The following is a 17,093-nucleotide window of genomic DNA, read 5'->3' on the forward strand; positions in this document are numbered from 1 at the left end:
TTAACTTTATGTGTAATTCTCAATTTTCTGAACCATCTCCAGCAATGCCCCCTTTTAAACACACAGACTTGTAAACAAAATCAAGACACCTATAACTGATCTATGCAATGTTGAATGTTATTTCTGAAAAAGACCCTATAAGCTGAAATTGTTGCTTGACGTTAAATTACCTGGGTATGTGCCAAAGGAACACGCAAGTGACTGAGATTCTCATTTAGATTTGCTTTGCACTAAAAGAGATATACAATTTCTTAAATAGCAACACAAACTCATTATTTATGTAATTTTTATATCATGTATTCAGTTAGAGAGTTCCATTATAGTTTTTAAAGAGTGACCTTGGATGTGTATCAGAGTCGAGAATTTGAAGACAACTGGAGTAAATAAATTGGGGACAGCAGCCTTGGCTACACAGATGAATAAGAGGAAGAGGAAATATATAAGAAATCACAGAAATTGTATGTGTGTATGTTTTCACATATATGTACTTAGACATAGTGACTCTTAAAATCTATAAATAAGGATTAGGCTGAAATGAATATATGGCTGCTGCAGATCATACTTGCAATATTAATTTTGATAACAAGATGATGTTGGTCAGATTCTCTCTTTTGATGGGTTAGCAATGAGACCCTCACAAAATAAAAATAAGAAATAAGAATGGTAATAAACAGTTCATAATTGAGGTACCTATTAACTATGGTATTTCTACTATCTGTAAGGGAATGATTGATATGTGACAGATATGGTGGGAGCAACAGGGATAAGGGAATGTAGCACAATGGGAAGAGAAATGCCTGTCCTATGTATCCCATCCTTCCTTGCTGCATCGAAGATCTCCTTCTAGTCCTGCAATAATGTGCAAACTTCTTGGGTTGATATCAGTCAGGATCCAGTTAAGAAAATAGAAACTACTCTTTGTCTTTCACAAAAAGGATATTTATCACAAGTTGTTGATTACATAATTGGATTAGGTGTGTATGGTTTAATGCATTAGCACTTTCTTTTAAGAACATTGCATGATTCAATGCTATTTTACTGAAGTGGTGTTAGGAAGTTAAAGTTTGTCGTTGTCTTCCCTTGAGATATTTTAATACTATACGTTTGAGAATGATAACAAAACTTTTATTTATTTATTTTTTTGTGAGGAAGATCAGCTTTGAGCTAACATCCATGCTAATCCTCCTCTTTTTGCTGAGGAAGACCAGCTCTGAGCTAACATCTATTGCCCATCCCCCTCCTTTTGTTTCCCTTTTTCTACCCAAGGCCCCGGTAGATAGTTGTATGTCATAGTTGCACATCCTTCTAGTTGCTGTATGTGGGACGCGGCCTCAGCATGGCTGGACAAGCGGTGCATCGGTGCGCGCCTGGGATCTGAACCCCAGGCCGCCAGTTGCGGAGCAAGAGCACTTAACCACTAAGCCACGGGGCGGCCCCAACAAAACTTTTAAAGCCGATGCTTTTGTTGTTTCTTGAATGATCGACCACATATACTAATAATAAACACTGACAGCATGCATATAGACCTACTGTTACCAAAAATATTTTGTGGATATGTATATAATCTAAGAGCTTTCATGAATGAGGATGTTTTTATATATACTCACACATGAATTAGAAAGGCTCTAGAAATCAGTCAATCTTAAGAATCCCAATATAAAAATGAAGAAACTGAGAATTTCTTTTAAATATTTTAACCAATGTGTACTTTGATTTTTGTAATATCTGTCATCTCCTTGTCAAAATATATATGCATATTCACATACACATGTACATAGTCTTTGAGAGGACATAGAAATTTAAAAGCGTAAAACTAAAGCAAAAAATCTTCCCACTTTAAATCTCAAAAATCTCCAATATACTCTCTCTTCGTCATCAAATATAATCTATTTGAAATATATTCCAAAATATATATATTTGTATATAAACATAATTATATATAAATATGAATAAACAATATATTTCAATCTATAATATATATTTTGAAAGATTTAACAAATAACATCTAGAAAATATTTTAATTGTTATAATTTCAGAATGATAGCATACAATGTATATATCATGAATAAATAAGATACATAGCTAATTACAAGTATTTCACTTTTAATATAAGCAGGATTTCACAAGAAATTAAACTAATAACATAAGACATTTGATACTTCTCAATAACACATTGAACAATAAAGAAAAAAATTAAATTACTATCAAAATGTGTAAAATTCAAGTGATTTAAATGTCAAAACTTTTAAAAATATTTACTTTAGAATTCAGATATTTTCATTGTCTTAGACAAATAGTGTTATGAAATATTTAATGAAGTAAGAAAATCTTGTTCAAGGACCAAAATTTACACTCCTTTGCAAATATAATGAATGCTATTTTTCATTAGTCATATCTTTAATTTCTACTTTTCATTTGCCTCAATTTATTACTCTAAGTTTAGCTAGATTCTAACATTTTATATTTTTACTCAGTAGAAATACTTTTCTTTATCAATTCCTGGAACATAATAGTCAATCATCCTTGATTAAGTCTAATTTAGTGAGTTGATGTACTGTTTTTCTATATATGAAATAAGATCACTTATTTTTTCTTACAGAATAAATGGTATCATTGCTGATTTCCTACACATGTAAGAATTGAATTTCTTCAGATAAACCTTATGTTTCTTTTGTGCCCACAAAGACATCTGGATAGTCATCAGAAGTGTAAAAATCCCAACTAGAAGAAAAAAGAAATAGTTATCCTTTCTTTCTTATTTCTATGATGGTTATGGTAACTTATGTCAGAAAAAAAACTATCATATATAGCTCTTAAAATATTTTTCAAATGTTGCTTATTTCTCTATCAATTTTCTTTACTCATATTCATTGCCTAGCATAATATATGTTTAATCAATATTTGCCACATGGATGAATAAACACAGAAAACACATAGCAGAGATCAAAATAAATCCACATTTTTTATATCTCACTGCCACAAAATATTCCCAAATAAGGAATTTTTTAATCTCTTTGAATTTTTCAATAATAGTTTTCATATGCGTATAATATACCTGTACATACATGACAAACCTTATTAATTATTATTCAAAATTTTTGTACAGTGAAACAAAGATTGGATGAAATGGATATTATGCACATCCCTTCTAATACATTGAGTTCATTGCAATTCAACTTCCTTGTGTGTATTAAAATACCCAGCAGTCAAGACAGTACACTCATGCTCCCAGACTCCCTTTCACAGACACTCACGGACACTTGAAGACACAGCACACACACATGTCTATATACGTGCACAAGAGATAGATTTATTACCATTATTTATTAGCATTATTACTACTACTACTTCTGCAAAATCTTGTCGCTTAATAAATATATTCGGATGACATTTCCTAGCTGGAATTAAGTTGCAATTACATAGAGACATATAGTAAATAATGTTCCAATGTATGTTAATACTGCTAAAATATCCAAAATAAAAATAAAAATGAAAGCATAAAATCCTTTTGCAAACATGCAAAACTTACTACTATTGCAACTTGCTCTCAGAAACTACTTCTCCTAAAGGTGCATTTACTTCAATTAATTATCAACAAACCCAGATCTTACCTGGCAGTGTTTGTGTCATGACTGTGAAACTAATCCATGACCCAATCTGTTAGATTAAAACATAAATTAACAAATATCTATGGTTAATCTAGTAATTTGTTCATTCACCAATGAACGTTAAATAGGTAATTTGAAAGCTTACAACACAATGGAAAATTATAAGTAGAAATAAATTTCCCCAAAATAACAATTTTACTGTTAAACATGATAAAGGTATAAAAATCCCATAAAACAGTATCATAGTCATAGGAAAATGGAGAACAATGTTCCAAAAACTTTGATAAAAATTAAAATCCCGAAATATCTCAAGACATTTTATACGAAGATTATAAAAATGTCTTTAAATATAGATACATATATTTGCAAATATTTCCTTTTCTGCAGGGAAAATTGTGGTTAACATGTTCCAATTTCCTATGCCTATAACTTGAATTGAAATCTATATCATAATCTATATCTCTATCTATGCCTTTATCTACAGATAAAACCTATATATATATAAATCTATAATACATATAAAAACATAAACACATGCATGTAATACATCATCAAATAAAGTTCAATTATTTACAAGCATAAATAGTGTACCTCATAGGTGTAGTTAGGACATGAAACCAGGAAAAACATCCATGTGAAGGGATTATAATTTGGACTTGGAAAACAGGCATTATTTCCTTTTAGAAAGGAGAGCAGAATGTCAATGACACCACATATTGAAAATTTGATCATATACTTATTATATAATTTTAAATTCCCTAGAACAGTTATATACTGTATGAAATGTCATCATATATTTATAGAAACCTATTTCACAAATTTCTCAGAAGAGACCCAGTTTCAAACGTTATGACCTTTTGACTCAAATAGAATATCTGCCATTTTCTGACCATGTCTACAGCTATGTTGCTGTAAGATTACAGAATACATCATGATAATCATTTCCTTAAGATTTTAAATAACACAAAATATGTGTTATTTTGCATATCATAATATTTGCAGCAATATTGCATACTGAGATTAATAAATGCGTTTTAACAATTGCATGCCTCTTCCTATTCTCCTTTAGTGTCAAAGAAGATATTTTTGGTGGAGATTATTAAATACCTCACATGTCTCTTTCTATTAAACTAGTGAAAATCCAAAGGAAATTTTATAACAATGTCATTTATATCAAAAAAGTGTGAAAATCTCTCATAAAAGGATTACAATGAATATCAGTATAGTTAATATTTAGAAATACCACATAAATTATTTCTGCTCAGCAATCAGGATGGTTATTTACAGCTCTCATTATACTTAGCATATTGTCACTTGATTGTTGTTAATTTTCCAACTTTCAAATTTTTTCAAGAAATATTTAGATAAATTTACACTGATTTCAAGTTGCACTCTGAGCTGTGACATTTGTAAAAGTAAATACGAATTATAAAATTACTGTTTATTCTCTTTAGCAAGATTTAATCTGATAACACATCAACTAATCTCTTTTAGTTATAATTCTAAAGTCATAATGAAATGTCAATATGTTGTTTTCAACATTGTAACTATTGTTGAAATATCAAAGTAAAAAATATACTAGGTGTTGTGCAGATTTCATGCACTGCTCCTTTCAAGATAAGGATAAATATGTAAGCCATTTAATATTACCAATTCTCTTGGTAACATTTATGCAAACACCTCTGTGTAATCTTCATATATTCCTCAAAAGAAGGATAATTGAGGAACCAACCCACGTTATAGTAACAGAGGTGGAAGATGCACACAAGATAATCTGGGTTAAAGCCTCTGGTTTATAACTGTTCAGCCCCTGGAGGAAGTGGAATGATCAGGGCCCGCAAATACACATTTCTTCCAGATTCAGTTCGTAGATTAAATAGCCAATATGTCTGTGACACAGAAAAACATCTGCAGATAAATATTGTCTCAACTGTACATAGTTGCTGTTAATTGTAATAATATGTAAGTTTTGGTGTTACTAATTTAAGACTTACATTCCCATGATATGTTTTCTCAACCGATAGTTACTATTTATAATAGAGCTTCTATTAAAAAAAAGTCTGAAGGCTTTTTACATTACAATATTGTACCATCCAAATTCTACTTCATGCATAAAGTGTTTGTTCCACAGCTTCAAGGAGTACTGCTGGCAGAGAACCTTCGACCCTCAGCACCCCCCTATGAAGATTACTTGGCTGAAGGGAGCAACCATTTCCAAGGTCACACTCACTTTTTGGTTTAGCCTTAATGCAATATTTGATTAATATGGCAAATTGATGAGACTCAACTCAGAACAACAGTGATTGTTCATCCCAGCTTTCTTTCTTCCCACCTAAAAAGTCACTCCCAAACAAACTTCCTAAATGCTAATCTCTATCTCAGCATCTGCATCCCAGAAAACTGAACCTACAGTAGTTGACACCAAGAATGGCCCAAGAAGCAGATGCTGGAATGATATTTTAGAGTTGAATGAGCTCCTGAAGAGCCTGCCGTGAGTACCCATCATTGATGGTAGGTGCATAACAGATAGTTGCTGGTACAAGGTAGCAGTGCAAATGTAAAAGCTTTTACCAGTGGTGTACTGGTATGTTTTACTGGTGGAAGAGAATGCCTTATCAGGTTCAGTGGAATTAAGTGGTAATTACTATCAATGCTCTTGACAAAGACAGCTAAAACTGAAACTAATAATTGACAATTAAAGGCCAAGTGTGAAAACTAGAGGATCTCCTTGGTAGCATTCAAAGAAGTTCCTCCTGCAATGAGAGAAAGGCAGAGAAAGCTGAAGACCAGGCCCAGGACTTAATTGCAAGAGTAGCCAAGCTCCAAAGAATATACAACTCCAGTCTAAAGCAGATCTGCTAAGCCGAGGTCATTGTCTACAAAATCTTGGAATATATAGATTTTCATGAACTCCCTTAGCGTACAGAAGAGGCCTACTCCTCCTTATTTAAAGCTTAGCACATTTCCTCACTTAAAGGTAATACAGAGGCCTTTGTGTTCTAAGAAAATCCCCTCTAGGATCTTCCCAATGTCCCCTCTTAACCCCTATGCTATAGTTAAGATTATATCACAATATAAACTACCTGAGGTTGTTCTGGTCCTGAGAAGGAAAAAAGGAATTATGCCCCAATGAAGCTGTAGGACCCAGCCAACATGCACAAGAAAATTGTAGGAGAATATCTATGTGATGATTGGGTTCTGAGGCTGTTTGATAAGAGGGGCAAAATATAAAATTGGATAACAGTAGGTTTATGTTGTTGGAGCACTGTCCTGGATATAGAATTTAATGCCCTGCTAAGATAGTACAAACATACTAACATGTATCTGGAAGCATGAACAAGGCAATGGCCCACAGTGAGTGAGGAAGAAATGTTAGAATCCCTACAGCAGGCAGAGAAAGAAGGTATTAAATGGCTCAGATAAGTGGGGATCCTAGAGTAGACAGTCTATATGAGGCTGAAAAGGGAAGCCCCCTTTCCACGAGAGGAAATTTTTTCCGTGCTCCATATTTCCATGTTCTTTCCCATGTTACATGGAAGCATCTAGAGGATATACCATTTTCCAAAGCTTTAAGGAATGTGTTAATGAAAGGGCACCACCATCACTAAGATTAGTGTTGGCTGTCTGCAGTTCCAGGCTGACTGCTAAGTGATGTCATTTTAGAACTGGGATGACTAGCAGTGACTAGGATTAAAGGATCCCTCCCTCTCTCCCAAAGCAAAGCCAATTCCAGTTGCACTTAATTGTCATAAGCCAGAATGAGTGGTAAATTCAGAAGGGTTTCATCCACAGAAAAGCCGATCAAAAGAACACAATGTTTCTGGAGGCTAGATTGACACATACTCCACAATGCTATTTCTGAATTTAGGCAAACAAAATAAATTAGAAATGAATAGTGCAGAGACTTTGGGCAGCTAGCTCAATATAAAATTCACTATTCCTTTCCCAGTTTTTGGACTTGAACCAGTTGTAAGACACTAAACTCACTGACGGAAGAACAGTCTGGAACCCCAGGAAGAAATACCCTGAAACACCAAAGTAAGTAACATGATAATGATTCTCACATTCCTTTGCTAAAGAACTTCACTAAATGATATAAGGTCATTTGTTTGGAGAATTGTATACTAGTGGAAGTAGAATATCCCTACATTGCAAGGACTGTTAGACACAGTGCGTCCACCAGGTCCAAAGTGGTCATCTCCGCAGACACTGAATGAATAATTGGACTACACATACTTTGTAGTCTGCGCAACCTCCATGTTGATTTCTTGGCCTTTGGAGAAAGAGCTATTGCAGGTGGGACAGGCAAGTGGAAGTCTCTGAAATTTCACACGTTCTTCTGTAAATATAAGACAATACTATATCCCAGGGAGAGATTAGTGCCACACTTAAGATCTAAAGTATGCTTGGGTGATGTTCTCCATTATATCACCACTTAATCTAGGCCCTGCAAAAGCAAGATGTATTATGGAAGATGACAGTGAGACCTGCAAATTTGATCAAACATTATCCACCATTGCAATTGATTACCAGATATGGTATCTTTGCTAAAGCAGATTAACCCAGGCTGAGGTATATGGATATAGCCACTGAATGACAAATGTGTTATTTTCATCTCTATTGGAAAAGAATAGTTTACTTTTCCTTAAAATAGACAATGATATACATTTTCAATATTTTTCTAGGACTATTTTAATACTGAGCCTCTCTCATAAAATAGCTCAAGGAGACCCAGACTGGTTGGACATCTCGCTGAAAATCACACTTTTGCACCACATAACAACATTATGCTATTCATATTGGATGAGTAAGGAGTGACTAGCATGTTGGCAGCTTTATTAAGACACGCGTGGTGGGGCTAATATTAAGACACAGGAAGTGGTGGGGCTAATAAACACTACAAAGTTTTAGAGGCATCAGTAAAATGTTTTGAGGCCAAATGATTGTGGGCATCACCTTCAAAACAGGGGAAATGTATTGCAATTTGTACCTCTTACCATTAAGAAGAAAGCAAAATGCTTTGTAGGACTCTTCCGGTTAGAAAGGTATCACATTACACAGCAGAGAAATCTGCTTTGAACCATACACCACGTAGCACAAAAAGCTACAATAGTTTAGTAGGGCTTGAGGCAGAAACTTGCAGCAGGCTCAAGTTTTAGTGCAAGCACTCCTGCATTTGGGCCTTAAAATTAGGTAGACACTCTATATTAAACCTATCAGTGGTGGGAAAAAATGTGTAGAATTTATGGCAAGCCCCAGTGGGATAATCACAATGCTGAACCCTAGAATTCTGGTCAAGGCCAGACCATTTGTAGTGGAGAATTATATAGTTCTTTGAGAAAATAGTCCTGGCATGCTATTGAATCCTGATAAAGATTAAGACCCTATTCTAGGGACACCAATGACCATGTGCATCATAAGCTGAGTTCTGTTAGACATAGCAAGTCATAGGTCGAGTGAGACCAGCAATAGTCCATTGTAAGATGGAAGTGGTATATTCAGAATGAAACATAAGTAGGAAATAAGGTACAAGAAGCTGCATTAGCAGGTAGTCTAGAAAACCATGTTATCCGCCGTTGTTGAACCACTGTGTCTCCTTTGACTCACCCATATGGCCACTTCAGAGATCCATTAAGGCCAGCTGAAAAATGAGGAAGAGCCTGAGGATGGTTTAGAGATGAGTTGGCTAGTATGTTGGTATAAGCAAATGGCAGCTGCATTATAGTCACATTCAGGGGTCTCCTTAAAAGACAATAGTGGGGGGGGGCAGTGATTCTCCCAATGGGCAGAATTTTTGGAGTTGAAAGAGATGTATCCAAGTCTACAGTGTACACAGAATCACAGGCAGTGTCAAATGGACATACAAGTCAGGAATGTCCATGAATATAAGAGTGGACATGAAGTGTGAAGATCTTTGTATCACATTAATGCCCAACAAGGATTGTCTACGATGGAAGAGACAATAAACAACAGGTAGAAAAGATGACTCAATGTCAGCCAGCCTCTGTAATGGACTATTCCATTGCTGGAAAATGGGTGATTGAGGGGAGTATGGTGGCAGGAATGGAAGCTATGCTTGACTCCATAGCATGAACTCTCACTTACCAGGGCAGATCTACTACTGCTGTTGCCAAATGTTCAAACTGCTAGCAATAAAGAACAACAAGGAGACCATAACAAGGCACCATTGCTCATGGAGACTAACCAGTAACCTGATGGCAAGGTGATTTATTGGACTCCATCTGTTCTGAAAGGGGGCAGCAATTCATATTTGCAGGAAAAGACACATTGTGAATAGTTTTTCTGTTCTTTCCTTGGGGTCCTAAGTCAGTCCTATTATCCAAGGGCTTACATAATACATGATCAATTAACATATCCTCCATTACATACTGTTAGTTTAAGGAATCCACTTTTCAAAAAGGAGGTACAGGAGTGGGTCCATAACCATGGGAACTTCTCATATCAAATCCAACATCATCAAGAAGTTGCCAACCTGACAGATTGATGGACTGATCTGTTGAAAGTGATGGTGCTCAGGGCAAGCTACCCCAGGAGGCACCACCCTGGTATGTGGATTATTTCGAGCTGAAGACAATAAAGACTCAGAGAACTCAGGAAGAATATTTGAGTTTCCCCTCCCAAACTGCCTAAAGAATTTAAAACAAAAGATCTGTTTCAGGAAGGAGTTATTATCATGATGGCTGTAAAGATAATGTGGGATAAATGTTACAATAGGAAAGGCACCAAGCCCCTTTTATCAAAAAAAGCTCTGTCTCTCCCTGACCACATTATCTATAGATGACCCTGAAAAGAATTGTCTTCCTGGCCTCTGAAGTCCCAGACCACTACCCACCCCCAACACGTTCCTCGCCTTTAGCTGCAATACTTAAGCAAGCAGCTTAGACAGAGGGACGAGTTGCTCGTTTCTCCCATGTATACATGTTATTAAACTTGGTATTATTTTCTCCTGCTAACCTATCTTGTTAATTATTTGGCCAGCCATAAGAACCTTAAGGAAAAGGGCAGAGGGAGATTCTCCCTCTCTCTCGACAAAAGCATAGCTACAGTGCTGACTTAGGGGCAATGTACATCTTTAAATCAATGATAAACTGTAGCTCATAGTTGGATGGGGATCTTCCTGCATCCCATGACAGAACATTCCCCATTTAGGGACAAGGATCTTAAAACCTGAAGACCTTAGAGCTGTAAGGATGGAAGAACTACTGTTGACAGGGTAATTGACCCTGATCACGAAGAGAGGCACGCCTGCTGTTATGCAATGGGGTAAGGAGAATATATTTTGCCTCTAGTACTTGGATACCCCTTGGTACTCCTTTGACCCATGGACAAGGGCCACTTCCATGTCCTTATAAGGACATGGAGACAGAATCTCAGACTTTCAAGATGAAGGTCTATGTCATACCAACAGACAATCCCTGAGATGTTAAGTGTGCCAGTTGAGGGTGAAAGAAATCTAGAAATTGTGGAGGAGGAAAACAGTGCAAATCAGTTGTTATACCAAGACCACGTGCAGTGGTGACAGCTGTGTAATTTCCCACTAACATGTCTCTTTGAAATTTCCCCCAGAAAGAAAGGCCCAGTAGCATCCTGGTGGAGTTGCTCCCAGAAAGTACACAAAAAAATGGATCTGTGAACTAAAAGAGTGGACTGTGATGGATGCTGCAATATGCTGCCCAGATCACCATCAAGAATGATGGATTTCTTCCATAACCGCTGGGAGTGCTGGTAGCAGAAAGCTTTCAACTGCCAGACCTTCTGAGAGGATGGCCTTGACTGAAGAGAGCTCTCTTATCCCAGGCCATTCACATTTTTCAGGGAGACTCAAATCCAAATTACCGTTCCTCTAGTCATTCCAACTTAGGGCAACTCTAAAGAGTTACCCTAGCTTCAGATACCCCTGTAGAATTGACTGAGGCCACTCTTGAGACAACATCATAAACTCAATCTCCCACTCAGCACAATTCTCCTGCCTTCTTTCTTCTCCATACTTTGTAATAAGCTTCTTTTAAACTTATTCTATATCAAATTATGTCTCCTGGGGAACACATTTTGTGACACCTTGTTTAAACAATCTATTAAATGGTCTCCCTATGCATAACTCATGCCTAAAGTACAACTAAGAGACAGATATTACTACAGACGTCAATTAATATGTAAGTGGGGAGATAAAAATCCAAGAGTAGCAGAGACTCATTTAGAGCTGACACAGAAACTGATAGTTGGACAAGGATTTTACATAAGGAAAGAGAATGTACCGAGTGTGTAGGTATCTAGAATTCATGATCAAAAGAAGAGAGTCTACCTTGAGAAAAGGTCTGAGGCCTGATATGTCAGAACACTGGATGTGGAGAACTGAAATAAAACAATTTGAAAATAGTGAGGTCAGAGGTTTTTGTTCTAGAAGGCACTGCTTCTGAGAGAAAACAGTAGTATAGGAAGGCAGCTCAGATGGGGAAGACATTGCTTGGAGGCTTACAGGGGAAGAGAAAGAAGGAAGCGGTTCTGGGAATTAAGCCATTTAGAAAAACAAAAGAGTGTTTAGAGAGTCAAAAAACACAATGAAACCCCCATTCCTTCCAGAGCACACCTAATTTTTTAGAGACATCACTGTCACTTCAATCACCCCATCTGTAAAAACATTGGTTATTTTTCTTCAAGGACAATCTACGTACTTAAAAATGAAAATAAGTTGATCAGCATTCATATAAGGTTTCTATGTGAATAAAATAGAAAGTGAAAACCTTTTTTTGCTACTAATATAATTAACCGCCCAAAAAGGAAGCAGAAAAACAAGAGAAAAAATTTAATATAAGATGTCAAAGAACATAACCATTAGGAAATCCCTAAACTCAAAATAGATATGGACAAAACGGAAGAAAGAAACTGAGTGTTGGTTGTACTCAAGAAAGAAATTGTAGAAAAAGAAAAAATTATCTCAGTAACATGGAACATACTTCAATTTGCCTAAGGGTGGAATGTTCAATAGAATAGAGGATTTTAAGTCAATGAACAAAAACAGAAAAAAAAAAAAAGAAGAAAGAACAAACAGAGCTAAAAGTAGAGAGAAAGTGATAGATATATAAGATAGAGGCACATGTAACATATGTATAATTTAACCCCCTATCACTCTGCAATGTAATGAAATGAATTTTAAAACTGTAATAAAACTTTCTGGAACTAAAAAAGACATGAATCCACCTACTTGAAGATTACATCATGTCCCTGGGAAAATTGATCTGGGATTATCAACTCTAAGACATATGCTACAAAAAACAGACTTTAATGATGAAAAAGTCTTCTGAGTCTCCAGGCAAAAAGAGAAAAAAAAAGCCAATTAACAAAGGAGAGGAGTAGATTGTCATCTGATTTCTCAAGAGCACCATACAAAGCAAGATAAACACTGGAGTAAACACACACACACACACACACAGTATTTCTCACATGAATAATTTCAAAGTCATGTTTAACTTAAAATTTTCATTTTCAAAAAATGACACCTTCCAGATAAATAAATAAACTTGAGCAAGGTCATATTGTTAGAGGGTAAGAGTCAAGACTAAAATTTGTGACATTCATAACTTTGGCAATGTTAGTATTTTTATAGGATTGTATTGTGTTTTGCTTCTGCACTAAAAATAAATCAGACTGTCGGAAGTTTTTCATCCGGGGTTTCACATACCTCCAAAGAGAATTCAGTGGATCTGTGAATTTGGATCAGATAAAAATGGCATCCAATCTCTTAATGAAATGCATGTTTTACTTCAATACAAATGCAGACAACAAACCACAAAAGCATTTGATTAATCTGTTAACTTTTTTCAGCAAGAGAAAGTACAGATATTTTCAAATTATATTCCAGTTATTTCAGATATTGATATACATAGTTTATGGTCATCAGTACTCAAAAGTTTTAGTTATCACAGTGTTATTTAATAAGAAATATATTATTATATTACAACATTTTTCATATGTTCAAAAATATTCTAATATAATAAATTTCCTTTGTAATTCTATGTATTTTATTATAAGAAAAAATTATTCTGGAAAGTGTTTCATATGCTTCAGCAGCCTGCCAGAAATGTACAAGGCAAGAAAATGTTAAGAAATTCAGGTAGACATTAAAACACACTTGAAGAGACAAATGCACCTTTATATTTTCAACTGGATTGATAACAACATGAAGTCCAAATGTTGAACATTGCCTTTTGAAATGTATGATTAAAATATGTATCATTTATAATAATCAGCTATGAATCCCTACCTATAATTGAGCCTGAATGAGAAGATTGATTTACCTAAATATCTTTAAAAGATTTGGACACTAATTTTTTTCAAATACTTTTAACTAATGACCAAATTTCAAATGCTTTCCCAGGCATTGCTTGTATTAATTATTGTGCAAATTAGATCAAAATTGAGCACTAACCTAAGTAATTTGGATATTCATTGACGGATTTCATACTGCTTTACTTCCTAACCATATGTTTATTTTTTCACATATTTAAGTGAGATTGTTGTTTGGGGTATGTTGGAGGTGAGTGTGGGTGTGCACATGCATACCTCATTTTATAAAAACTATTATTAGGATATATGATTTGGTTTAAATATCTGGAAAGTTTAGGGATAAAAGGGTAAGGATTGGGGCATAGTTTCTTAAATGTTCTCAACTACGCTATTTCCCTTTTAAAAAATTTTTGACTTAAGGCTTTTTAAAATAATAATTAACATAATTCACTCTAGAGAAGATTAAAAGGAAAAGACTAACCTGTGTGATTGGGATGAGCCAATACGACATTGATGAAATGATTTCCAGCTTCACAAATCTGCAAAACATTTTAACCTTTTCAGTGTGATATACCTATGCCTGTTAAAAATGTATTCTGTATATAAATATCCATGTAATATATCAATTCCAAAGATTATAACTCAAATTGTAAGGAGAGGAAATTTTGTATGTAACAATGAAAGAAGCCATTTGTGGGCATATATAGAATCAAAATAATGAGTCATATTGAGCTAGAAATTCTGAAGATACTCCTGACCCCATTTGATAACTGGGTTCAAATTGCCTGGTTAATCAGGTTGTGCTGATTATCTGTTTTGTACTTGTTATAGTGGGTCAATTTTCATGCCATGAAGAGAAAAGTCATGTTGCTGTAGATAGACTTGGCATAGGTTTACATATTCTAAGTGTATTAACAGAGTAGCAACCCTTCTACTGCAAGGTTGGTAGTTTGGTTTCCAGCTGGTTTCTGCTCAGTTTAGAAAACCTATTGTAAGTAATACTGTCCCACATAGGCAATTGCTGCTTGTCCGTCATCTGACCCCTTGATCATGTACACTCCACTGGTTGTGCCTGTTAGCAGGCCGCTATGAACTTCTAAGAAGCTCAAGCCTTACCAGCATTTCCTGGGGCTGTTAATGCTCCCAATCTGCGACATGTGTCCTCAGAAGGTAGGACCTTTTAACCTTCGTCTGCCGTATATACCTTGTCTGGTTTAACACAAAGTATGTTTTCAACATATAAATACTATGCTATTAATGCTTATAATCATAAGATTAGGTTATCCAAAATCTTTACTGTTGAGAGTCATTCCATTTTTCACTATAATATATTCCCATAAGCTGAACACCCTTTTAATGTGGTGCCTTTAATGCTATTAATCTCTTAAAATATATTTTATTTTTTCTTTTCAACAAATTTGGTATGCATATAACAATATTCCTATAATTGTACAAGAGGGTCCTAGTTTCTCAAGTTATCATTAGGAATGCAAAGCTGAATTTTGCATTTTCAGATAATAATTTTACAGTTGAAATGATTTACATGTGAATGTGGTTAAGTGTGTCGGTTTTTGGTTGGATGGACTTGTGTTCAAATTCTGCATCTTTCACTTACTCCTTGTTACAGATTAAGTGTTTAGATACTTGGAATTTCATTTCTTCACCTAAATGCAAATATTAATTCCTACCTCATAAGTATTTTATGATGGTTAAATGAAATCAAGTGTCTGACATGAACTGCTCAATAATGTTATTATGATAATTTTAGTTACCAATGTCATCAATAAAAACTTCTCCAAAGAATTATCCTACATTGATCTCATTCCTCTAACTTTCTATCTCACACATGTCAACACTATACAACACTTAATTACCAAATTAATGATTTATTATATGTCTATTTGGTCTTCATATCTTCTGCTCATCTTTCAGTCCAGACACTTGTGTCCTACTTATTTCATCACTTACAGTGCCAAACACAAAATGGGATATATGATAAAAATATTTATCAATAAGCAAATTAACTTACCAAATCTTTGTGAATAAATCATATTTTAGAAATTATAGTTTTTCTTCTGGTAAAACATATTTACTTTGTGATTATCAGTATTTTTATACTTATTCAACCATAAAAATATTTTCTTTTCCCTACTTATCACAACAAAACTAAATATTAAAACATTGATCATCTACCCATAGTATGGACTATGAATCAAATGGCATTTTGGTTTCAGTTATACCAGAAGAGTAACCTTATACTAATGCCATAATTTTTCATTAGGTGTCCCTTCCCCAACCCAATACGCTGATGAAATGTTCATCTATATACATTCTGGGCGTGGGGAGAAAAAAATCACCAACTATATCTATGTGCTTAGAGATGCTTAGTTTATCGTCAACTAAGCAACCCCTAGTGGATTTTGAAGAGCAATTGTGACTGTCTGTAATTATCAGCTTAAGCTTTGGCTTTAAAACTCCAGGGAATAAGTGAATCCAATACAGTTTGCAGTAGTAATCGACCTAGATAAAAGTGGTTGATACAATCTCCTTTTGGGTCAGGGCTGAGTAAGATTAGAAAATTCCGTCAGTGCTATAAAACTCAATATACGGTTCTATCATTGATTAAAATTTCAGCGGCACATTAACTGAGAAACACTGGAACATTTCTCAGTATGATTTATACATTTCTTCTGGGTTGATTCTTATCCAAATTATTTGTCTTCATTTGGTATATTATATGTTAACAAAACAATTTAATACATAAAATTTGGGGCAGTTACTATCGTTAGATTTAATTTTACGTTACTTAAATTTTAAATTATTTTTGATAAAACATGTGGATGCTATCTACTACTAACTATGTATAGTCTCTATGTAACACAGATGGTAAAGACATTGTAGACAATAAGTATACAGAAATGTAAAACAAATACTAAGAAAATGTTGTCCAGATATCTTAAAAAAGAAATAATACTGAAATATTATATGTAATAACCATTTTTCTGCATTACTGTGGTGGAACAAATGGATTCGAAGTTATTTCATTTGGTTTGCTCATATACAAATTGATAGTTTCCAACAATTTCACTTTTTCCCCAAAAAGTTTAATCTAACAAAAAGGAGACTATACTTCCAAACACACTCACAGAGAGATAAGCAACTCTGAGACATTGCCAGAAC

At 34.7% G+C, this 17,093-nt stretch overlaps 1 protein-coding gene across 1 annotated transcript in view; it reads right to left on the reverse strand.

Annotated features, from left to right (window-relative positions):
- Positions 1-2,593: 2,593 nt before the first annotated feature.
- TECRL (trans-2,3-enoyl-CoA reductase like) overlaps positions 2,594-17,093 on the reverse strand; it is a 111,293-nt gene continuing 96,793 nt past the window's right edge. Inside the window, exons 9-12 of the mRNA XM_004419101.3 lie at positions 14,395-14,452; positions 4,200-4,285; positions 3,612-3,657; positions 2,594-2,721 (exon numbers count right to left, since the gene is read on the reverse strand). Of these exons, the coding sequence (XP_004419158.1) occupies positions 2,594-2,721; positions 3,612-3,657; positions 4,200-4,285; positions 14,395-14,452 (318 nt within the window). The remainder of the gene's footprint in view (positions 2,722-3,611; positions 3,658-4,199; positions 4,286-14,394; positions 14,453-17,093) is intronic.

Source organism: Ceratotherium simum, chromosome 8 (genome assembly GCF_057802395.1).
Source record: "Ceratotherium simum simum isolate JZ-2026a chromosome 8, ASM5780239v1, whole genome shotgun sequence".
NCBI classification, from domain to species: Eukaryota; Metazoa; Chordata; class Mammalia; order Perissodactyla; family Rhinocerotidae; genus Ceratotherium; species Ceratotherium simum.